The sequence below is a fragment of the Oncorhynchus masou genome, chromosome 1 (assembly GCF_036934945.1).
Source record: "Oncorhynchus masou masou isolate Uvic2021 chromosome 1, UVic_Omas_1.1, whole genome shotgun sequence".
Taxonomy (NCBI): Eukaryota; Metazoa; Chordata; class Actinopteri; order Salmoniformes; family Salmonidae; genus Oncorhynchus; species Oncorhynchus masou.
The window spans coordinates 18062547-18087694 of NC_088212.1; the positions used below are offsets into that span (position 1 = coordinate 18062547).

At 41.8% G+C, this 25148-nt stretch overlaps 1 protein-coding gene across 1 annotated transcript in view; it reads left to right on the forward strand.

The window, feature by feature from the left end:
- Positions 1-281: 281 nt before the first annotated feature.
- Positions 282-25148, forward strand: part of LOC135523044 (fibrinogen C domain-containing protein 1-like) — a 111306-nt gene continuing 86439 nt past the window's right edge. The window contains exons 1-4 of the mRNA XM_064949798.1: positions 282-374; positions 9674-9684; positions 10283-10333; positions 15077-15094. Coding sequence (XP_064805870.1) covers positions 287-374; positions 9674-9684; positions 10283-10333; positions 15077-15094 — 168 coding nt within the window. The 5' untranslated portion in view covers positions 282-286. The remainder of the gene's footprint in view (positions 375-9673; positions 9685-10282; positions 10334-15076; positions 15095-25148) is intronic.

Genomic DNA, 25148 nt, shown 5'->3' on the forward strand with positions numbered 1-25148 from the left:
TTAGTAACACGAAGGAACGTTATAGCAATTTCCTAACTGCGAAAATTCAAAGCAACTATTCTTTGCAAGGGGTCCTACAAGTATGTATGATATCAACATGTTTGTACTACTAGATTCCCATCTGGACCTCCTTTAGAATTGTAGAGATCTGTGCAGTGATTGAAGTAGTTTTTATGTGTAAACCTTTTCCCCTTCTTATTGGAATAGTTCAAACAACATAAACCCTCTGGTTGACACTTTCCCTTTACAAATGATGTCAAATCTCGGATTTTAAGATTTTCAGAGAATGGTAAATGATCGATGGAAAATCATGAACAGTGTTTCAGAACTCGAAGATGGACATCAGCATAAATCTCAGGTAGGCATTGCATGCTGCAAGTATTCATTCATTGCTCTGCTCTGCTCAAAAACATACAAAAAAAGCAGGTGAAAAACCTGCAGATACCAGAAAGTATTTAATAAAATAGCATTAATATTTTAGTGGCTCATAGTATTGCATAACTATTGCACATAGTTACACATAGAAAACGAATGACCATTTATTTCGTGGGAACTAAATGTGCCTTTTACGAAAGCCATAGCCTACCTATCACATACGGTTTATCTAATGGTCCGACTTTAAAGTTATGGTAATATGATGTGAATTGAGTGTTAAATTCCAATAATATATGATTTGCTGGTAGATCCATAATGGTGTAGGCCTATTTATTTAATTTCCTACATTCATTTATTGTAGTCTATTCATCAATTGTTATTGGAGCGCATGAATTGATGATGATTTCTAATTGACAAATGGCAAGATGTCCAAATGATCCATGGAGAAACAGAAATTGAAGCCCTCTCTACCATCGGGACTTTTCCCCTTTAGCTTGTCATATTTAGAAATTAAAATATGTTGACCTTTCATTGTCGGGTCCAGTTACTCTACGATTTGTGCATCTATTGCAACATGAGCCAGCTGCAAATCAGCATTTTTTAAATATTTTTTTATAAATGCCTGTGTGATGTGATCCTTATGTCACCTATTAACTGTATACTCGGTACATAGCCAAGTTACTCTTACTCATTGTGGATCTATTCCTCGTGTTTTTATTTTTCTAGTTTTCTATTATTTATCATTGTATCTATCTGCATTGTTGGGAAGTAAGCATTTCACTGTAAGTCTACACCTTACGTTTACGAATCATGTGACAAATACAATTGTATTTAAATTGATTTATAACAGTCACTGTGAATGAGTGAGAGCACTTCTTTCTGCTAGAGTATTTGGTATTGTGGAATGGCGTGCATAGGTTGGGCTAGGGTTGTCAAGTAGTATTGTTTAAATGTAGTTTAGTGTCTGAGATGATACATGTTGGCATGATACTCTCTTCTCTTCTGGCAGTACAAATATAGCCCATAACTATGTTATAATTAAGCCTAATTATAATTACCCAATAAGGCACGGGGTGTTGTATATGGCCAATATACCACAGCTAAGGGCTGTTCTTATGCACAACGCAACGCGGAGTTCCTGGATACAGCCCTTAGCTGTGGTATATTGGCCATATACCACTAACCCCCGAGGTGCCTTATTGCTATTATAAACTATTATTGCTATTATAAGCTATTATTAACTGGTTACCAGTAATTAGAGCAGTTAAAATACATGTTTTGTCATACTCATGGTATATAAACTGATATGTCAGCCAATCAGCATTCAGGGTTTGAACCACCCAGTTTATAACTATGTTTATTATCACTGTGTGGTTGACTTCTACAAGGCTTTATGTAACTGACTGGAAACTCTGGCTTTGGTTGAGTGGAAGGAGATGAGATTACCGTTCTGCCTTATAGAGTCTGCCTCCATTCCTCACTGTTTGCTGTGACCAAGTGTTGTAAGCCTATCTACAATATGAGCATTTCTGGAATGCTGCAGCAGTTGGCACATATTGTTAGCCAGCAATGTATTTATTTTGTGGACAGATCTTCTTCAACACCTTTACAGTATATCCTGTGTGATACAGAAAATGAATCAGTAAAGTTAATGACCATGCATTTAGGGCATGCTGAGTTGACGGGGAAGGTTAGTGAAGCTTTTGGACTTATGGCTGTGGATAGTTCCACATGGACTGTCAGTACATTGGACCAGTGATCTAGTGATAAAACAAAATAGACTGGTAAACTCTTATCGCCGGTCGCAGTGAAAAAATTAACACTCCCCACACTTTCCGCAAAAGTTGGTAAACTGTCAAGCAAAAATAATTGTGGGTAAACTGTGTTTACTTGCATTTCCCCTCCACTACATCACTGCGTTGGACTAAATTAAGTATAGCAGTCGAGAGAAAGACATGAGAGTAGATCCTTGGATGGAAGTTATCAGCCTTATGAGGCCCAGTAAGATTGCATTTAACTCCATAAGTGGCCTTGATGGTACGTTAACACACTGACCGCAGACCAGGGAGCACGGACGCACACAGACAGACGGACAGACACTCCACACACACACACACCTGATAACTGTCTGTCCTTCCTTTGGCGTAAAGAGAGAGGAAAGGGAATCAATCCATCCATCTCTCTCGCTCTCTCTCTCTCGCTCTCTCTCACTCGCTCTCTCTCACTCGCTCTCTCTCTCTCGCTCTCTCTCTCTCTCGCTCTCTCTCACTCTCTCTCACTCGCTCGCTCTCGCTCTCTCTCTCTCGCCCTCTCTCGCCCTCTCTCGCCCTCTCTCTCTCTCGCTCTCTCTCGCTCTCTCTCGCTCTCTCTCTCTCTCTCGCTCTCTCTCTCTCGCTCTCTCGCTCTCTCTTGCTCGCTCTCTCTCTCGCTCTCTCGCTCTCTCTTGCTCGCTCTCTCTCTCACTCTCTCTTGCTCGCTCTCTCTCTCTTGCTCGCTCTCTCTCTCTCTCTCGCTCGCTCTCTCTCTCTCGCTCTCTCTCTCTCGCTCTCTCTCTCTTGCTCTCTCTTGCTCGCTCTCTCTCTCTCTCTCTCTCTCTCTCTCTTGCTCTCTTTCTGGCGCCGACAGAGATGGCCGCCTCGCTTCGCGTTCCTAGGAAACTATGCAGTTTTTTGTTTTTTTACGTGTTATTTCTTACATTAGTACCCCAGGTCATCTTAGGTTTCATTACATACAGTCGAGAAGAACTACTGTATATAAGATCAGCGTCAACTCACCATCAGTACGACCAAGAGTATGTTTTTCGCGACGCGGATCCTGTGTTCTGCCTTACAAACAGGACAACGGAATGGATCGCATGCAGCGACCCAAAAAAACGACTCCGAAAAAGAGGGAAACGAGGCGGTCAGACTACGGAGACGGGCACATCGTGCCCCACTTCCTAGCATTCTTCTTGCCAATGTCCAGTCTCTTGACAACAAGGTTGATGAAATCCGAGCAAGGGTAGAATTCCAGAGGGACATCAGAGACTGTAACGTTCTGTGCTTCACGGAAACATGGCTCACTGGAGAGACGCTATCCGAAGCGGTGCAGCCAACGGGTTTCTCCACGCATCGCGCCGACAGAAACAAACACCTTTCTGGTAAGAAGAGGGGTGGGGGTGTATGCCTTATGGCTAACGAGGCATGGTGCGATGAAAGAAACATACAGGAACTCAAATCCTTCTGTTCACCTGATTTAGAATTCCTCACAATCAAATGTAGACCGCATTATCTACCAAGAGAATTCTCTTCGATTATAATCACAGCCGTATATATCCCCCCAAGCAGACACATCGATGGCTCTGAACGAACTTTATTTAACTCTTTGCAAACTGGAAACCATTTATCCGGAGGCTGCATTCTTTGTTGCTGGGGATTTTAACAAGGCTAATCTGAAAACAAGACTCCCTAAATTTTATCAGCATATCGATTGCGCAACCAGGGGCGGAAAAACCTTGGATCACTGTTACTCTAACTTCCGCGACGCATATAAGGCCCTGCACCGCCCCCCTTTCGGAAAAGCTGACCACGACTCCATTTTGCTGATACCTGCCTACAGACAAAAACTAAAAAAAGAAGCTCCCACGCTGAGGTCTGTCCAACGCTGGTCCGACCAAGCTGACTCCACACTCCAAGACTGCTTCCATCACGTGGACTGGGACATGTTTCGTATTGCGTCAGATAACAACATTGACGAATACGCTGATTCGGTGTGCGAGTTCATTAGAACGTGCGTTGAAGATGTCGTTTACATTTACATTACATTTAAGTCATTTAGCAGACGCTCTTATCCAGAGCGACTTACAAATTGGTGAATTCACCTTCTGACATCCAGTGGAACAGCCACTTTACAATAGTGCATCTAAATCATTTAAGGGGGGGGGTGAGAAGGATTACTTTATCCTATCCTAGGTCGTTCCCATAGCAACGATTAAAACATTCCCTAACCAGAAACCGTGGATTGATGGCAGCATTTGCGTGAAACTGAAAGCGCGAACCACTGCTTTCAATCAGGGCAAGGTGTCTGGTAACATGACTGAATACAAACAGTGCAGCTATTCCCTCCGTAAGGCTATCAAACAAGCTAAGCATCAGTACAGAGACAAAGTAGAATCTCAATTCAACGGCTCAGACACAAGAGGCATGTGGCAGGGTCTACAGTCAATCACAGACTACAGGAATAAATCCAGCCCAGTCACGGACCAGGATGTCTTGCTCCCAGGCAGACTAAATAACTTTTTTGCCCGCTTTGAGGACAATACAGTGCCACTGACACGGCCTGCAACGGAAACATGCGGTCTCTCCTTCACTGCAGCCGAGGTGAGTAAAACATTTAAACGTGTTAACCCTCGCAAGGCTGCAGGCCCAGACGGCATCCCCAGCCGCGCCCTCAGAGCATGCGCAGACCAGCTGGCTGGTGTGTTTACGGACATATTCAATCAATCCCTATACCAGTCTGCTGTTCCCACATGCTTCAAGAGGGCCACCATTGTTCCTGTTCCCAAGAAAGCTAAGGTAACTGAGCTAAACGACTACCGCCCGTAGCACTCACTTCCGTCATCATGAAGTGCTTTGAGAGACTAGTCAAGGACCATATCACCTCCACCCTACCTGACACCCTAGACCCACTCCAATTTGCTTACCGCCCAAATAGGTCCACAGACGATGCAATCTCAACCACACTGCACACTGCCCTAACCCATCTGGACAAGAGGAATACCTATGTGAGAATGCTGTTCATCGACTACAGCTCGGCATTCAACACCATAGTACCCTCCAAGCTCGTCATCAAGCTCAAGACCCTGGGTCTCGACCCCGCCCTGTGCAACTGGGTACTGGACTTCCTGACGGGCCGCCCCAGGTGGTGAGGGTAGGTAACAACATCTCCTCCCCGCTGATCCTCAACACTGGGGCCCCACAAGGGTGCGTTCTGAGCCCTCTCCTGTACTCCCTGTTCACCCACGACTGCGTGGCCACGCACGCCTCCAACTCAATCATCAAGTTTGCGGACGACACAACAGTGGTAGGCTTGATTACCAACAACGACGAGACGGCCTACAGGGAGGAGGTGAGGGCCCTCGGAGTGTGGTGTCAGGAAAATAACCTCACACTCAACGTCAACAAAACTAAGGAGATGATTGTGGACTTCAGGAAACAGCAGAGGGAACACCCCTCTATCCACATTGATGGAACAGTAGTGGAGAGGGTAGTAAGTTTTAAGTTCCTCGGCATACACATCACAGACAAACTGAATTGGTCCACTCACACAGACAGCATCGTGAAGAAGGTGCAGCAGCGCCTCTTCAACCTCAGGAGGCTGAAGAAATTTGGCTTGTCACCAAAAGCACTCACAAACTTCTACAGATGCACAATCAAGAGCATCCTGGCGGGCTGTATCACCGCCAGGTACGGCAACTGCTCCGCCCTCAACCGTAAGGCTCTCCAGAGGGTAGTGAGGTCTGCACAACGCATCACCGGGGGCAAACTACCTGCCCTCCAGGACACCTACACCACCCGATGTTACAGGAAGGCCATAAAGATCATCAAGGACATCAACCACCCGAGCCACTGCCTGTTCACCCCGCTATCATCCAGAAGGCGAGGTCAGTACAGGTGCATCAAAGCTGGGACCGAGAGAACAGCTTCTATCTCAAGAAAAACAGCTTCTATCTCAAGGCCATCAGACTGTTAAACAGCCACCACTAACATTGAGTGGCTGCTGCCAACACACTGACACTGACTCAACTCCAGCCACTTTAATAATGGGAATTGATGGGAAATGATGTAAATATATCACTAGCCACTTTAAACAATGCTACCTTATATAATGTTACTTACCCTACATTATTCATCTCATATGTATACGTATATACTGTACCCTATATCATCTACTGCATCCTTATGTAATACATGTATCACTAGCCACTTTAACTATGCCACTTTGTTTACATACTCATCTCATATGTATATACTGTACTCGATACCATCTACTGTATCTTGCCTATGCTGCTCTGTACCATCACTCATTCATATATCCTTATGTACATATTCTTTATCCCCTTACACTGTGTATAAGACAGTAGTTTAGGAATTGTTAGTCAGATTACTTGTTGGTTATTACTGCATTGTCGGAACTAGAAGCACAAGCATTTTGCTACACTCGCATTAACATCTGCTAACCATGTGTATGTGACAAATAAAAATTGATTTTGATTTGATTTGATTTAATTTGATCTCTCTCTCTCGCTCTCTCGCTCTCTCTTGCTCTCTCTCGGTCTCTCTCTCTTGCTCTCTCTCTCGCTCTCTCTCTTGCTCGCTCTCTCTCGCTCTCTCAGAGTGCAGTAGTTAGGCCTATAAAAAGTACTCCACAGGAATTAGTACTGCATTATATGCTGTAGTTTCACAGGTAGCCTACATATTGTTCTCATGTGCTCTCTGTCACATGTCAGTCAATCCTAGCTATTATCTCCTTTACTAGTTTGATATGTCTTAAAGGTATACTCAGCCATATAATATCATCATACACACAACAGGGTGGTTTCCTGCCTGCAGACATCAACAACAACAGACCTCAAATCTACCAAGACAACATTTGCTCTTCCAATTTGCTTCCTCACTTGGGGCATGCCCACTTTGGGGAGAACGAACAGCGGCTGTATGCAGGATGTTGCCCGGTTGTATATAATGTCATATTACTGAGTCTACCTTGACCAATATATTCTGATTCATGACAGCAGCTATTTGACCTGTATTGAATTTGTTCATCATCACATGACCTTCTGCTAAGAAAATGTATAACACTGTTTCAGAATTTATAATTTTATATGTAGCATTTAGCCTGTGGTTTTTAATGACATGATAATGACATGAGTGAACACAGCAAACTTCAGTGAGCAGCACAATGTTGACGAAGTTTGATATCTGCAGAAAACATAATTACACACCCCTAAAATGTAGAATAATAATAATAATTACACTTCAATGAAGTCAGACAGCTCAAGGTAAATGAGTAGTAACAGTACCTGGAAATGGGAACATTTATTCCCACCTTAAAGGGGTGTTTTTATTTCTCGACATCAATAAGAATGCCACAGGGTTACTTTTACACCAAACTAATGTAACTTGATGACAGATGATGATGGCTTCGGCATGTGTGTGTGCGCACGCGTGTGAATGTGTTTCAGCTGGGGACTGGACTGTGAAAGCAGACGCATGAGGCAGTCTGCTTACAGGGAAACATGAAGAGGAGATATTAATAGGGCCCCCTCCTCTCGTAATGTCTCTTAGACAGTTATCTCTGGGAGATGGCTCATTAGAACATCCTGTCCTGCCACTGGCCCATCCACTGACTAGCCCACAATCTGCCAGCTCCCATTTGCTGCACGGTCGGACCTATTAAGATGTCCCAGTACGCCCACGTTACTGTCGTCAGTCTGCACATGACAGTATGGAAATGCTGGATTGTTATGTTTGCGCCTGTTGCATTAGCTTCTTATTGTATAAGCCAATTGATCCAAGATGTGGATATAGGATCAATTGATCAGATGTGGATATAGGATCAGTCATTCACCATTTACCATGAGGAGTCCATTTTTAGAGTAAATTGTCACTAGAATATACATCTACAGGCTCAGGCCTCTGAATAAATTGGTACAAGTTATGGGGTTATTTTCTAGAGCAGTGAAAAGCAAGTTAACATTTAGTCGTCGAAGCGGCAGACAATCGCATCTTCAACAATGAAAGCGAAAAATACTCAGGCTAAAATGTCAAGAGGGTTTATAATTTGAGCTACCTCTACTGCAAATGCACACATTTTCCACCCATTTCTCTCTTCTTCCCTCATTCTGATGTCCAGCCATTCTTTGTTCAATGTGTTTTTGTTTTTGTTTTTCATATTCAATTTGACCTTTTTTTATATACTGCTTTAGTAACAACCTACTGTTTCTACCAAGCCTAAGGGAACCCTGAGGGCTCTTAAAGCGCTGTTATCACAGACGCCAGGGATCACCCTGGTGTGAAGCCACCCAGAGGAGGTGCAAATGGCTTTGACTTGCTCCACTAGCCGGTCAGCAATCAGTGAAAGGAGCGTCAACACATACACACACGCACACAGACATGCACACATGCACACACACAAACACACGCACACAAGCTGTTAAAATAAGAAGAAATGACAGTGTAGTAGAGAAACATTCATTCTGTTGATGACTTTTGAGTGGACTTGGCATCTGTCCTATCAGATCATAGACTGATAGACTGCCAAGCCCCATAATCTATTATGGACAATTGAATCAGGCTTTACAGTACAAACTCTTACTAGCCATGTCAGTCTGTCAGACCGGCTTCAAGTCATCACAGTTCCAATGTGCTAACCTGACATCTAAGCAGAGCAGAGATTTTTGGCTTCAATATACATTGACTAAAGATGATGAATATGATAGAGAAATCACTTGTTGTTGCCTCTAACACCAGAGATACAGTACATTCCAACAGACTGTAGTCAATAATGTGTATCTGAAGTATCTGTATACAGTGGTCTCTGGATTCTAGACTTCACTCCTCTGCATTTGGTATGGCCGACATCATATACATTTCTAAACAACACATTGCTATGCAATGTCTCTGTGATGCCCGGCTAATGCATTCTGCTCTGATTAATGCCGACCTATAAACATGCTGTGAGCCACTAACTGAAAAGAATGGATTACTGTGATTACCTCCAGTGGCTGAAACTGCCTTCCTTTCCTTCCTTCCAATGATAAAATGTTTCCATTTGCTTTCTACTTAAATGAGCGCTTACTGTTCATTTATCTTTGTAGTTGCAGGCAGGGCTGGGTCAAGGCAAGGGATAAGAAGATATATATTTTCTACCGGGTGGTTGGTATTCATTTGATCTTACGGCACCATGGCTCCAAATGAATAGTCCTCTCCTGTCGGCTCTCCACCACTGATTTCAATGTGACGTTTGAACTAGAATATAACTATTACAAACTCCATTACCTCCTGCCGATTTATTAATGAAGATTATATTTTAACGGCAATACCTAATGCTGCATTTAGATGAGGGACGCAAAAACCGCCATACCGATCGGCATAGCGGGACAAGAAAGCAAGAAAGACGGTGATGACAAAAGCAAGCCAGCATGACGGGGTGTGTTACTATGGTGATTTCAGGAAACAAACAGTGCAAATCAACATCCGGTAGAAAACAACACTACAGCAGATGACAAAAGTTGAAATATTTGAACTCTGGCGGCAAGTCCCGTCTAGCGTAGTGGCTGAAGGCATTCACCGCCAGACTCAACGGTATTTACCATCGTTCTCTCGTTGAAAACAATGACATCACGTTTGGCATCTAGCGTCTACCTCGTGCCATCGGTGAGATAATAATATAATTCTATATTACAGTTGGAGGTTATGTGGTTAATTATGCATGTTGTAGACAGTGAAATTTAATGAACAACGGTTTAGACCATTCATCCATCTAAAACTCCAAGGATTTAGAACAAAATTCTCCCCCAAACCACCCAGTATGTGAAAGAAACCGATTAATAGCAACTTTCATTCTGCTTAATGTAATAACTTTGAAAAGCGCACAGCCACCCCCCACTCTTGACTATTATTAGTTTTTCACTCCTTTATGCACGCCAGTGTACAATTCTCTACATCCTCTTGTTATCTTCAACACCGGGGAGGCTGTGAAAGTATACCTGATGCCACAACACTCCTGAGTAACAGCCGGGGTGGATGTAGCTCATCACAAAGCAGTTGAAGTGGGAGGGAGGGTGTTTGATGTCAGACTTGTACCTCGGATGCGTTGGAGTGTGGTAGTACAAGGCAGGGTTGAGCAGCAAACCTTCCCCTATAAGAGCTCTCTAAAGCACAGGGAGGATATGTTGAGTATCAGACTTGTGGAAGTGGTCTCGGGAGCCCGGCTCCAGCCTGCAAGACAAATCGCTTTCTCCACACTTGGCTACCTGTCCTTGGAGTCCTCTGACAGAGGAACCTGCCTGCACACTGGGGGCTACTGGAGCTGGAGACCCGGTCTGTCTGAACAGGAACTGTCTTTAGGCTACAGGCAGAGGAGGGTAAAGGAACAGAGAGGCAAAAACATACCTACATTTAGGCACATTGCACACATACACACCAGTGTGTCCCGTAAATGCATATAGGGGAAACACTGCACACACACACACACACACACACACACACACACACACACACACACACACACACACACACACACACACACACACATAATGCATCCCCAGAAATGAAACTCCTGTCAATTTGGTGAGAGCCTATTTTCTATCAGTGGGTAAAATATAAATGTTCCCCATGATTTAACTTCTAAGTGGTCCGTCTGTGAAATCAGGAAACCGTGTAGAAGTTCCAACTAGGAACGCATCATAGCTACATGGTTCTCGTCACTGGAGATAGGGGTAACACACCATCACATTTCATAAAAAAATGACCTGCACTCCAGATCGCTAAATCAGCCCATAGATAGTACGGGCATACTTGTCTAGAACGCATCCATCCCTTTATATCATCATTTAAAAATATATATACAGTATATATATTTCACCTTTATTTAACCAGGTAGGCCAGTTGAGAAGAAGTTCTCATTTACAACTGCAACCTGGCCAAGATGAAGCAAAGCAGAGCGACACAAACAACAACACAGAGTTCTACAAGGAATAAACAAACATACAGTCAATAACACAATAGAAAAGTCTATATACAGTGTGTGCAAATTAGGTAAGATAGTGGAGGTAAGGCAATAAATAAACAGCTGGTGCTTAAAATTAGAGAGGGAGATATGAGTCTCCAGCTTCAGTGATTTTTGCAATTTGTTCCAGTCACTGTCAGCAGAGAACTGGAAGGAAAGGCGGCCAAAGTAGGAATTGGCTTTGGGGGTGACCAGTGAAATATACCTGCTGGAGTGCGTGCTATGGGTGGGTGCTGCTATGGTGACCAGTAAGCTGTGATAAGGCGGTGCTTTACCTAGCAATGACTTAAAGATGACATGGAGCCAGTGGGTTTGGCAACGAATATGAAGCGAGGGCCAACCAACGAGAGCATACAGGTCGCAGTGGTGGGTAGTATATAGGGCTTTCGTGACAAAACGATGGCACTGTGATAGACTGCATCCAATTTGCTGAGTAGAGTGTTGGAGGCTATTTTGTAAATGATATTGCCGAAGTCAAGGATCGGTAGGATAGTCAGTTTTACGAGGGTATGTTTGGCAGCATGAGTGAATGATGTTTGTTGCGAAATAGGAAGTCGATTATAGATTTATTTTTGGATTGGAGACGCTTAATGTGAGTCTGGAAGGGGAGTTTACAATCTAACCAGACACCTAGGTATTTGTAGTTGTCCACGTATTCTAAGTCAGAACCGTCCAGAGTAGTGATGCTGGACTGGCAGGCAGGTGCGGGCAGCGATCGGTTGAAGAGCATGCATTTAGTTTTACTTGCATTTAAAAGCAGTTGGAGGCCACAGAAGAAGAGGTGTATTGCATTGAAGCTCGTCTGGAGGTTAGTTAACACAGTGTCCAAAGAAGGGTCAAACACACTGACTCAACTCCAGCCACTTTAATAATGGGAATTGATGGAAATTGATGGAAAATATATCACTAGCCAACAATGCTACTTAATATAATGTTTACATACCCTACATTACTCATCTCATATGTATACGTATATACTGTACTCTATATCATCTACTGCATCTCTATGTAATACATGTATCACGAGCCACTTTAAACTATGCCATGTATGTTTACATACCCTGCATTACTCATCTCATATGTATAACCTGTACTCGATACCATCTACTGCATCTTGCCTATGCCGTTCTGTACCATCACTCATTCAAATATCTTTATGTACATATTCTTTATCCCTTTACAGTTGTGTGTATAAGGTAGTCGTTTTGGAGTTGTTAGGTTAGATTACTCGTTGGTTATTACTGCATTGTCGGAACTAGAAGCACAAGCATTTCGCTACACTCGCATTAACATCTGCCAACCATGTGTATGTGACAAATACATTTGATTTGATTTGATATACAGAATTGTGTCGTCTGCATGGTGGTGTCCTCATGACAAAGTATATATTTCACTTAGATGTGCTCAATCTAAACAGTGTACAAAATTATTAAACTCAGTTTCCCTTCAAGTACCATCTCGCAATGCACCCTGTGTGTCTGTAGGAAACGTGGGAATGGGCTGTTGTTGCCATAACAACGTACTCTGCACTCATTCTGGTCAGAAAGGAACTGCAAGTTGAACTCAGTGAGATAGACACCTAAATTGATAGTGAAGTTTGTTTAGGAGATTTTACAGCTAGCTAACTACTTCACATGCTGATATTGACTTTGGTATTATTGTGTGTAGCTACATTTGCTAGCTAGCCAGCCAGCCAAGAAAAGGAGCATTGCATTGTGGGTTTTGGAGTCGACTTCAACAGATTTTCACAACGATTTGCACATGTTGCTACCAACCTTATTTCATATTTTAAATTTGTTCACATTTTTTTCTCCACATATCATCATTTAACACTGTTTAACACTGTTAGGAATTAGTGGTTTGGGGTGGATTATCCCTTTAAGACAATTGAATATAACAATTGGTACATTCTGGCACTTACTTAATCATTTTTTGAAGTAACTACCTCATCCCAAAAGTTGCTTGTTTCAGTTAATCACAAATAAACCAAACCATAATTCTTAAGTATGTTTATCATTTTGCATGTTCTGTTAATACTACTTCAAAAAATAGCACACTGTAAAGTAAAGTGTAACGAATGCTTCCAGCTGTTGGGATCTAAAGATTTTAGCAGTTGTGTTCTCTGGTTAAAATGAGACATGTCTGTTTTTCTGCATCAGATGGGTGTGAGGTGTGTACTATATTGTCCTTTTGGACTATCACAAAAATATATTTTTGTGATAAAATGCAGTATGTTGATGAAATTGATGAACAGAACAGTGAGTGGTTGCAGAGTCGTGGAATTTAGAGCCCGACCGTTTTTTTTGGGCCCGATACCGATTGAGATTTTTTGGGGGACAAAACTTACCGATACCGATATATCTGCCGATATACTGCTTTACGCTGGGGAAATTAAAAGGTGTAATTTTTCCACACTGAATTCTCAAAAATTGCCATTGAAAACAGCAATTGTTCAAGAAATATGATTCAATTGATTTCTTATATTGTGAAATTAATGACACATCATGAGGATGGCCACAAGTTTTTCGATAAGCACGAGATTCCCTTTTTTCATCCTATTGACTGAATAAAGGTTATCGGTGGAATTATTGTCCGATACCGTAGCGTTAAAAGGCCAATATCGTCCGATGATATTGAGAAATGTTAAATCGGTCAGGCTCTAGTGGAATTGCACTTTTGTTAAAATAAAATAAGTTATTCCCATAGTGGCTCATAATTTCTTCCTTTAATGAGGTGAACATTTTGAGGTACCCTCTGTTCATATTTGCATTTGAATGGCAATGCATCATACTTACTGCTTACTGTACATTACCACCTCGTTCCTCTACTCACCTGATAAATATGCATCCGGCCGTCCATTCTTTTAACATTATACAATAGCAGTACAGTTTAGCTTAACCACAATTGGAATCAAACACTTTCCTAATAATTGCTGATATACAGCCATTCCCGTTGCACTCACTATCAGTTTCTCGATTAGACACAATCTCCCTACCACTACCACTTAAAGGATGTATCGCTCAGTATTGTCCTAAATAAGCTCTCGCTGTGGCGTGATGACAAGTTGCAAATATCAGTGATGCAATCCAATGAATGCTGAAACAGAACAGCAGTGTGACTTGTGTGTTTTCCCCTCTTGGCTAGAGGATCAGACTAACACACACACAAGAGGGAGTCTTAATCACCCAGCTGCGGAGGAATAAGTTGACGACTGAGCCCGGAGCACAAAGAGTCCCCTCTGGCCATTTCATTAGCTGTGCTAGACCGTTTAAAAAGACAAAGGAGACCATGTCACAGCCCCACGACATATTGGGTATTTTTGTACGATATCTTCATTAGGTTTGAGAGATTGTTGGTTACTGGTGAAACTAGTCAACATGAGAATGAAGAAAGCTTGGTAGCCAGCTATCAATATACAGTGCAGATGTAGGATCTTAATTTGATCACCCTGTTGCTTGAGAACTTTCCTGCCAATTTAAAATTGTAGTGTATTGAGGTTTAAAAAGGCTTCTGAAGTTACGAAAAATGTATCAACCCTTACAAAAATGTATATTAATTATAATTAACATTTACTGTTGCTGCAGGATTCTTTTTTCTGCTGTAGCAAACTGGCTCAAATTACAATCCTACGTCAGTATAGCCCAGCTTTTCACTTTATCTCTGCAGCTTTGTCACTTCGAAGTAAACCCAGTAGGAAATATGCCTAAAGCCATTTTAAAGATCAAGGGTAAGCCTCAGCATCTGGTCTCCTTATATTACAGACCTATTTGTAGGGATTGGTGCTCTTCCAAAGAATTATATGTTAGGATCCAGTATGAGACATCCTCCTCTTGATTCAGGCAAACTCTGATAGCTTTCTGGGATTATTCTCCCATGGCTCTGGTGTCCAAAGATCAAACTGTTTTCTTAATTTTTCCCCCGTGCCCTGCAGCCCTCTCCTACTATGAAAGTTTTATATTGACTTTATATAAGTCTGGTTTAGGGGTTCAGATGACCATGCGCTAAATGGGCCCTCAGCAGTGTACTTTGGCAGGCAAAGCAACCAGAATAGACCATTCCGGGGGCAATATTTACCATTTGTTAGATGTTAAACAGACAAACATGAACTGTGCCGTCGAGTGAACCGTTCACCGTGTATGCATGGATGAGAATCATAGCATGTCAGTGCCAGCACGGTCACAGGGAGGCAACCAGCTCCCTCTTGAGTATGCTTGAGAATGTTCAGTGTTTGTCTTGAAGGTGAGCTAATTCACCCCTCTTATCTCTGGCACTTTCTGCCAGCTGCTGTTTCCAGATAGATTACTGTCAGATTGAGTCCACTGTATGTGTGGTAAGAACATTAGAATGGCTCACCATGACTGACAGGGAGTGTGCTTTAACGTGAGTTACCGTCCCAAACAGAACACAGGATATCAAAATCTGGGGCAAAAACAACAACAACATATGCTTGGCTGCTGTCCGGGTTGCTTTTTTACCCCCTACTGTACACAGGTAGTGGTACACAGTCTGTGACATTGACTGTGTCTGCATCTGCCCAAAGACTGATCTAGACCCCATGGTCTTTCCCTATTCCCAAGTGGAAGACAAACCACCCTCGACATCTGCACTGACATTCTAGAACACGGGGAGTGACCTTCTAGAACACTGAGAGCAGTCGAACCTCTCGACAGCAGGTCAGTTAAGGGTTGTAACTGCTTCACTGAGGAGAGGCAGTTACATTTCCTGTATGATTTTTTTTATATTTGGTAAATACTTCCCATAAAAAAAAATATAATAAATGCAGCTCCTCTGGTAATTGTATTTGTATTTATCAGAGATTCCCATTAGCTGCTGCCAAGGCAGGGGTCCAAACACATTAACGCACTTACATCTCACATAAATCAAAGATAAACAGTACATCATATATCATTATTACACCACTACATACAGTGCATTCGGACTGCATACACACCCCTTGACTTTTTCCACATTAAAGCCTTAATCCAAAATGATTTAAATAGTTTTCCCCCCTCATCAATCTACACACAATACCCCATAATGACAAAGCAAAACCTGTTTTGTTTTTTTTACATTTTTGCAAATATAACAGTGGGGAGAACAAGTATTTGATACACTGCCAATTTTGCAGGTTTTCCAACTTACAAAGCATGTAGAGGTCTGTCATTTTTTTAATCATAGGTACACTTCAACTGTGAGAGACGGAATCTAAAACAAAAATCCAGAAAATCACATTGTATGATTTTTAAGTAATTAATTAGCATTTTATTGCATGACATAAGTATTTGATCACCTACCAACCAGTAAGAATTCCGGCTCTCACAGACCTGTTCGTTTTTCTTTAAGAACCCCTCCTAGTCTCCACTCATTACCTGTATTAACTGCACCTGTTTGAACTCGTTGTTTGGAGGAAGAAGAAGGATGAGTACAACCCCAAGAATACCATCCCAACCGTGAAGCATGGAGGTGGAAACATCATTCTTTGGGGATGCTTTTCTGCAAAGGGAACAGGACGACTGCACCGTATTGAGGGGAGGATGGATGGGGCCATGTATCGCGGGATCTTGGCCAACAACCTCCTTCCCTCAGCAAGAGCATTGAAGATGGGTCGTGGCTGGGTCTTCCAGCATGACAATGACCCGAAACACACAGCCAGGGCAACTAAGGAGTAGATCCGTAAGAAGCATCTCAAGGTCCTGGAGTGGCCTAGCCAGTCATCAGACCTGAACCCAATAGAAAATCTTTGGAGGGAGCTGAAAGTCCGTATTACTCAGTGACAGCCCCGAAACCTGAAGGATCTGGAGAAGGTCTGTATGGAGGAGTGGGCCAAAATCCCTGCTGCAGTGTGTGCAAACCTGGTCAAGAACTACAGGAAATGTATGATCTCTGTAATGGCAAACAAAGGTTTCTGTACCAAATATTAAGTTCTGCTTTTCTGATGTATCAAATACTTATGTCATGCAATAAAATGTCAATTAATTACTTAAAAATCATACAATGTGATGTTCTGGACTTTTGTTTTAGATTCCGTCTCTCACAGTTGAAGTGTACCTATGATAAAAATTACAGACCTCGACATGCTTTGTAAGTAGGAAAACCTGCAAAATCGGCAGTGTATCAAATACTTGTTCTCCCAACTGCTGTTATATATATATATATATATATATATATATAAACTGAAATATCACATTTACATAAGTATTCAGACCCTTTACTCAGTACTTTGTTGAAACACCTTTGGCAGCAATTACAGCATCTTCTTGGGTATGACGCTACAAGCTTGGCACACCTGTATTTGGGGAGTTTCTCCCATTCCTCTCTGTAGATCCTCTCAACCTCTGTCAGGTCGCTGCACAACTATTTTCAAGATTCTCCAGAGATGTTTGATCGGTTTCAGGTCCGGGCTCTGGCTGAGCCACTCAAAGACATTCAGAGACTTGTCCCGGCTGTGCCTTGGCTGTGTGCTTAGGGTCATTGTCCTGTTAGAAGATGAACCTTTACTCCTGTCTGGAGCAGGTTTTCATCAAGGATCTCTCTGTACTTGTCTCCGTTCATCTTTCCCTCGATCCTGGCAGGTCTCCCAGTCCCTACCGCTGAAAAACATCCCCACAGATGATGCAGATGATCCCATGATGCTGCCACCATCATGCTTCACTGTAGGGATGGTGCCAGGTTTCCTCCAGACGTGACGCTTGGCATTCAGGCCAAAGAGTTGAATCTTGGTTTCATCCGACCAGAGAATCTACCTACCTACTATAAAGGCCTGATTGGTGGAGTGCTGCAGAGATGGTTCTCCTTCTGGAAGGTCCTCCCATCTCCACAGAGGAACTCTGGAGCTCTGTCAGAGTGACTATTGGGTTCTTGGTCACCTCCCTGACCAAGACCCTTCTCCCCCGATTGCTCAGTTTGGCCGGGTGGCCAGCTCTAAGAAGAGTCTTGGTGGTTCCAAAATTCTTCCATTTATGATGGAGGCCACTGTGTTCTTGGGGACCTTCAATGCTGCAGACATTTTTTGGTACTTTTCCCCAGATCTGTGCCTCGACACAATCCTGTCCCGGAGCTCTACGGACATATCCTCTGACCTCATGGCTTGGTTTTTGCTCTGACATGCACTGTCAACTTGGGGACCTTATAGACAGGTGTGTGCATTTCCAAATCATTTTCCAATTAATAGATTTTACCACAGGTGGACTCCAATCAAGTTGTAGAAACATCTCAAGGATGATCAATGGAAACAGGATGAACCTGAGTGTCATGTGTGCTCTCTCTCCGGCCTCTCAGTCACCAGGCTGCTCGTTATGGATTACACCTGTCACCATCGTTACACACACCTGCACGTCATCAGACTCACCTGGACTCCATCACCTCCTTGATTACCTTTACCTATATGTTACTATCTTTGGTTTCTTCCCCAGGCGTCATTGTTTCTGTTCCTGTGTCATGTCTGCATTTTTTTTCGTGTGTCTTATTTTGTATTATGGTGTGTTTATTTATTAAAACACTCACTCCCTGAACTTGCTTCCCGACTCTCAGCGCACATCATTACACTGAGCTCAATTTGGAGTCTCAAAGAAAAGGGTCTGAATACTTATGTAAGGAAGGTATTTCATTTTTTTTTATACAGTTGCAGAAATTTCTAAACCTGTTTTCGCTTTGTCATTATGGGTTATTGTGTGTAGATTGATGAGGGAAAAAATATATGTAATCCGTTTTATAATAAGGCTGTAATGTAACAAAATGTGGCAAAAGTGAAGGGGTCTGAATACTTTCCTAATGCACGGTATCTACAACACAAAATGTATTATACCACCATACAACAATATTATAATGTACTGTCTGTATGTGTTCTTCTGTTCCTCTGTGTGTGTGTGTGTGTGTGTGTGTGTGTGTGTGTGTGTGTGTGTGTGTGTGTGTGTGTGTGTGTGTGTGTGTGTGTGTGTGTGTGTGTGTGTGTGTGTGTGTGTGTGTGTGTGTGTGTGTGTGTTCACAGTCCCCGCTGTTCCATAAGGTGTATTTTTATCTGGTTTTTAAATCTAATTATACTGCTTGCTTCAGTTACCCATTGTGTGATAGAGTTCCATGTAATCATGGCTCTATGTAATACTGTGCATCTCCCATAGTCTATTCTGGATTTGAGGATTGTGAAGAAATCTCTGGTGGCATGTCTTGTGTGGTATGTATGGGTGTCCGAGCTGTGTGCTAGTAGTTTAAACAAACAGCTCTGTGCATTCAGCATGTCAATACTTCTTGCAAAAACAAGTAGTGATGAAGTCAATCCATCCTCCACTTTGAGCCATGAGAAATTTGTAAATTTTATTAATGTTAGCTCTATGTGTGCATTTAAGGGCCAGCTGTGCTGTCCAGTTCTGAGCCAATTGTAATTTTCTAAGGTTTCTCTTTGTGGCAGCTGACCACACAACTGAACAGTAGTCCAGGTGCAACAAAACTAAGGCCTGTAGGACCTTCCTTGTTGATATTGTTGTTAAGAAGGCAGAGCAGCGCTTTGTTATGGGCAGACTTCTCCCCATCTTAGCTGCTGTTGTATCAACATGTTTTGACCGTGACAGTTTAAAATCCAGGGTTACTCCAAGCAGTTTAGTCACCTCAACTTGCTCAATTTCCATGTTACTCATTACAATATTTAGTTGAGGTTTAGGGTTTAGTGAATGATTTGTCCCAAATACAGTGTTTTTAGTTTTGAAATATTTAGTACTAACTTATTCCTTGCCACACATTCTGAAACTAACTGCATGTCTGTGTTGATGTGTTTGCAGGTTGACATTTATTGGGATGAATCTTGTCCTGGAGGCAAAGTTGGGCAACTTCCACTAGATGGGCCAGCGACAAAGTCAAAAATGTACTATAATACATAAAAATGCATGAAAATAACTGCTTTTTGGTCTTAATTTAAGGTTAGGGTTAGGCATAAGGTTAGCAGTATAATTCATGTTAGGGTCAGATTTAAAATCAGATTTGATGACCTTGTGTCTGTGCCAGCTAGTGATACCCTTTAGAGCTGCCTCCAGTACGAGGCCTCCCAATAAATATCAACCTGTGAGTGTGTGTGTGTGTGTGCTCGATCCAGGCCTTTTTGGCATGTACAGTACTGAAATTAAATTGCTGCTGCAACCGCCTCGTAATTCCCTGCCGGCAAGGTTTTTGATTTGGTGCCAGGCTTTTAGCATGAGACACGTATCCTGGACCCTGTGCGCCCTCCCTGTACCCATAGCATGGGTACACCATTAAGGCCAGCACCCCTGCTCATGTCACACCAGAGTGTCATGACCTTTATTATCCCTGCCTCTTTCTAATGGTGCAGAGATCTGAGCTAGCTTCGCCTCTGCCTCCCTCCTCATAGGCTGTGTCTGAAATGCCACTCTATTCACAGTATAGTTTGCACTACGTTTGACCAGAGCCCAGGGTGCCATTCCAGACGCACCCTAGCTTCTGCTCTGACAACCTCCACATAGAAAACGGTAATGCACTTGAAGACATCCTGAGTACAAGCATGCTCTGTTTAAGTGAGGGCCACAGCTCAGAATTGCTCAGATCCAAGGTTATCTGCTCAAGTGGATTATTGTGTGTAGTGTTTCAGGCTGAGTCGTGATCTGGGAGCTATTAATCCATCGCCTGACAATGAATAGCCTGATGGCCTCCAAAATAGCATGGGTCAGCATTATGTAGTACAAGCATATATACTGGCCTTCTGCAGGAGAATACAGTGCCTTCAGAAAGTGATCATACCCCTTTACTTATTCCACATTTTGTTGTGATACAGCCTAAATTCAAAATGGATTTAATTATGAAAAACAGAAAACGTGTTTTTAGAAATGTGTGCAAATTAATTGAAAATGAAATACAGAGATATCTAATTTACATAAGGAGTCACACCCCTGAATACATGTTAGAATCACCTTTGGCAAGGTTTACAGCTGTGTGTCTTTCTGGGAAAGTCTTCAAGAGCTTTGCACACCTGGATTGTACAATATTTGCATTATTCTTTAAAAAACCTTTAAGCTCTGTCAAGTTGGTTGGTGATCATTGGTGGATAGCCATTTTAAAGTCTTGCCATTGATTTTTTAATCGAATTTAAGTCAAAGTGTTAAAAAGGCCAATCATGGACATTAATGTCATCTTGGTAAGTAAATTTTTACAATTTTTAACTACCTCATCCCCATACTGTTTTTATTTATTTACTTTTCTGCTCTTTTGCACACCTATATCTCTACCTGTGCATGACCATCTGATCATTTATCACTCCAGTGTTAATCTGCAAAATTATTCGCCTACCTCCTCATGCCTTTTGCACACAATGTATATAGATTCTTTTTTTTTCTTTTTTCTACTGTGTTATTGACTTGTTAATTGTTTACTCCATGTGTAACTCTGTGTTGTCTGTTCACACTACTATGCTTTATCTTGGCCAGGTCACAGTTGCAAATGAGAACTTGTTCTCAACTAGCCTACCTGGTTAAATAAAGGTGAAATAAAAAAATAAAAAATAAATAAAACTTCAGTGTATATTTGTCTGTGTGTTTTAGGTTATTTTCCTGCAAAAGGTGAAATTGTCTTCCAGTGTCTAGTGGAAAGCAGCCTGGACCAGTTTTTCCTCATAGGATTTTGCCTGTGCTTAGCTCTATTCTGTTTATTTTTATTCCATATAAAACTCCCAAGTCCTTGTCGATGACAAGCATACCCATAACATGATGTAGCCACCATTAAGCTTGAAAATATAAAGAGTTGTACTCGTTGATGTGTTGTGTTGGATTTGCCCTAAACATAACGCTTTGTATTCAAGTTCTTTGCCAATTGTTTGTAGTTTTACTTTAGTGAAAAATTTCTTGTTAACAAACTATAGTTTTGGCAAGTCGGTTAGGACATCTACTTTGTGCATGACACAAGTCATTTTTCCAACAATTGTTTACAGACAGATTATTTCACTTATAATTCACTGTATCACAATTCCAGTGGGTCAGAAGTTTGCATACACTAAGTTGACTGTGCCTTTAAACAGCTTGAAAAATCCAGAAAATTGTCATGACTTTAGAAGCTTCTGATAGGCTAATTGACATCATTTGAGTCAATTGGAGGTGTACCTGTGGATGTATTTCAAGGCCTACCTTCAAACTCAGTGCCTCTTTGCTTGACATCATGGGGAAATCAAAAGAAATCAGCCAAGACCTCAGAAAAAGATTGTAGACCTCTGCAAGTCTGGTTCATCCTTGGGAGCAATTTCCAAATGCCTGAAGGTACCACGTTCATCTGTACAAACAATAGACCGCAAGTATAAACACCATGGGACCATGCAGCCATCATACCGCTCAGGAAGGAGACGCTTTCTGTCGCCTAGAGATGAACGTACATTGGTGCGAAAAGTGCAAATGAATCCCAGAATAACAGGACCTTGTGAAGATGCTGGAGGAAACATGTACAAAAGTATCTATATCCACAGTAAAACAAGTCCTATATCAACATAATCTGAAAGGCCGCTCAGCAAGGAAGAATCCACTGCTCCAAACCCAGCATAAAAAAGCCAGACTATGGTTTGAAACTGAACATGTGTCATGCATAGGTGTAATAGGTGGCAGGGAAGTCAGGCGCAGGAGAGTCAAACTGAGTGTAAAATGGAGTATTTTAATAAAGTTCCACGAGTATGCTCCATAACAATAAATGAACAAACAAACCAAACATGGGTACGAGGACCCGACGCACACCTATGCAACAATCACACTATACTGACAATAAAACAATCTCTGACAAAGACATGAGGGGAAACAGAGGGTTAAATACACAACAGGTAATGAATGGGATTGAAAACAGGTGTGTGGGAAGACAAGACAAAACCAATGGAAAATGAAAAAAGGATCAATGATGGCTAGAAGACCGGTGACGTCGAACGCCGAGCACCGCCCGAACAAGGAGAGGCAACGTCTTCGGCAGAAGTCGTGACAACATGGGGTCAAACGTCATACTTTTTGGAGAAATCTACTCTGGTCTGATGAAACAAAAATAGAACTGTTTGGCCATAATGATCATTGTTATGTTTGGAGGGAAAAGGGGAGGCTTGCAAGCCGAAGAACACCATCCAAACTGTGAAGCACAGGAGTGGCAGCATCATGTTGTGGGGGTGCTTTGCTGCAGGAGGGACTTGTGCACTTCACAAAATAGATGGCATCATGAGGGAAGAAAATTATGTGGATATATTGAAGCTACATCTTAAGACATCAGTCAGGAAGCTAAAGCTTGGTTGCAAATGGATCTTCCAAATTGACAATGGCCCCAAGCATACTTACAAAGTTGTGGCAAAATGGCTTAAGGACAACAAAGTCAAGGTATTGGAGTGGCCATCACAATGACCTGATCTAAATCCTATAGAACATTTGTGGGCAGAACTGAAAAAGCTTGTGCGAGCAAGGAGGCCTATAAACCTGATTCAGTTACACCAGCTCTGTCAGGAGGAATGGGCCAAAATTCACCCAACTTATTGTGGGAAGCTTGTGGAAGGCTACCCGAAATGTTTGACCCAAGTTAAACAATTTAAAGGCAATGCTACCAAATACTAATTAAGAGTATGTAAACTTCTGACCAACTGGGAATGTGATGAATGAAATGAAAGCTGAAATAAATAGTTCTCTCTATTATTATTCTGACATTTCACATTCTTAAAATAAAGTGATGATCTTAACTGACCTAAGACAGGGAATTTTTACTAGGATTAAATGTCAGGAATTGTGAAAAACTGAGTTTAAATGTAGTTGGCTAAGGTGTATGTAAACCTCCGACTTCAACTGTAGGTTAGTATTGTGGAGTAACTACAATATTGTTGATCCATCCTCAGTTTTCTCCTGTCTCAGCCATTAGACTCTAACTGTTTTCACCATTGGCCTCTTGGTGAAATGTCTGAACGGTTTCTTTCCTCTCCGGAAACTGAGTTAGGAAGGTGCAATTACTAACTTCATGCTCAAAGGGATATTCAATATCTCGCTTTTATTTTTACCCATCTACCAATAGGTGCTCTTTGTGGTTGAATCTGTGTTTGAAATTCACTGCTCGACTGAGGGACCTTACAGATAATTGTATGTGTGGGGTACAGAGATGAAGTAGTCGTTAAAAAGTAATGTTAGACGCTATTATTGCACACAGAGTGTGTCCAGCAACTTATTATGTGACTTGTTCAGAACATTTTCCTCCAGCACTTATTTAGGCTTGCCATAACAAAGGGATTGAATACTTATTGACTCAAGACATTTCAGTTTTTCAGTTTTTATGAATTTGTAAAAATGTCTAAAAACCTCATTCCACTTTGACATTATCTGGTATTGTGTTTAGGCCAGTGACACAGAATCTCAATTTAATCCATTTGAAATTCAGACTGTAACACAACAAAATGTGGAATAAGTAAAGGGGTGTGAAAACTTTTTGAATGCACTTTACACTGTAGCTACCAAAAGCATCTGACTTCATTCTTAATGACCATCTCTAGCGAATGGGATATTAGAGGTCGGTTCAGTTTTGGTTTGATTATTCATTTATTATTATGGTATTATTTGGTTATTATTATTACTATTACGGTCTCATATGGTCTGTGTGTTTAACCGCCTCTGCCTGTGGCCCGAAAGAACAGGTGCAATGTATTATGGTCATTGTAGTAAATTACCACTTTTATGCACTAAACTAGGTTGACTATTTGCCTAATGAAAATTACAACTTCCAATCAGCCACAGTTTTTGAATTAACTTTTAGAGAAACGGCGTGTTGAGCTCACCCAAAAAAATTACTAAATGGAATTTTAGAAATTGAATCGACGTCGGTCAATTAGTTGTTTAACAACCCACCAAAAAACTAAATGTAATTTAATCGCTCAGCACTACCGCTTGGGAAGGTGGACGATATCATCTCCCATAGTGTTGATCCCATACATACAGTACCAGTCAAAAGTTTGGAAACACCTACTCATTTCAGGGTTTTTCTACATTGTAGAATAAAAGTGAAGACATCAAAACTCT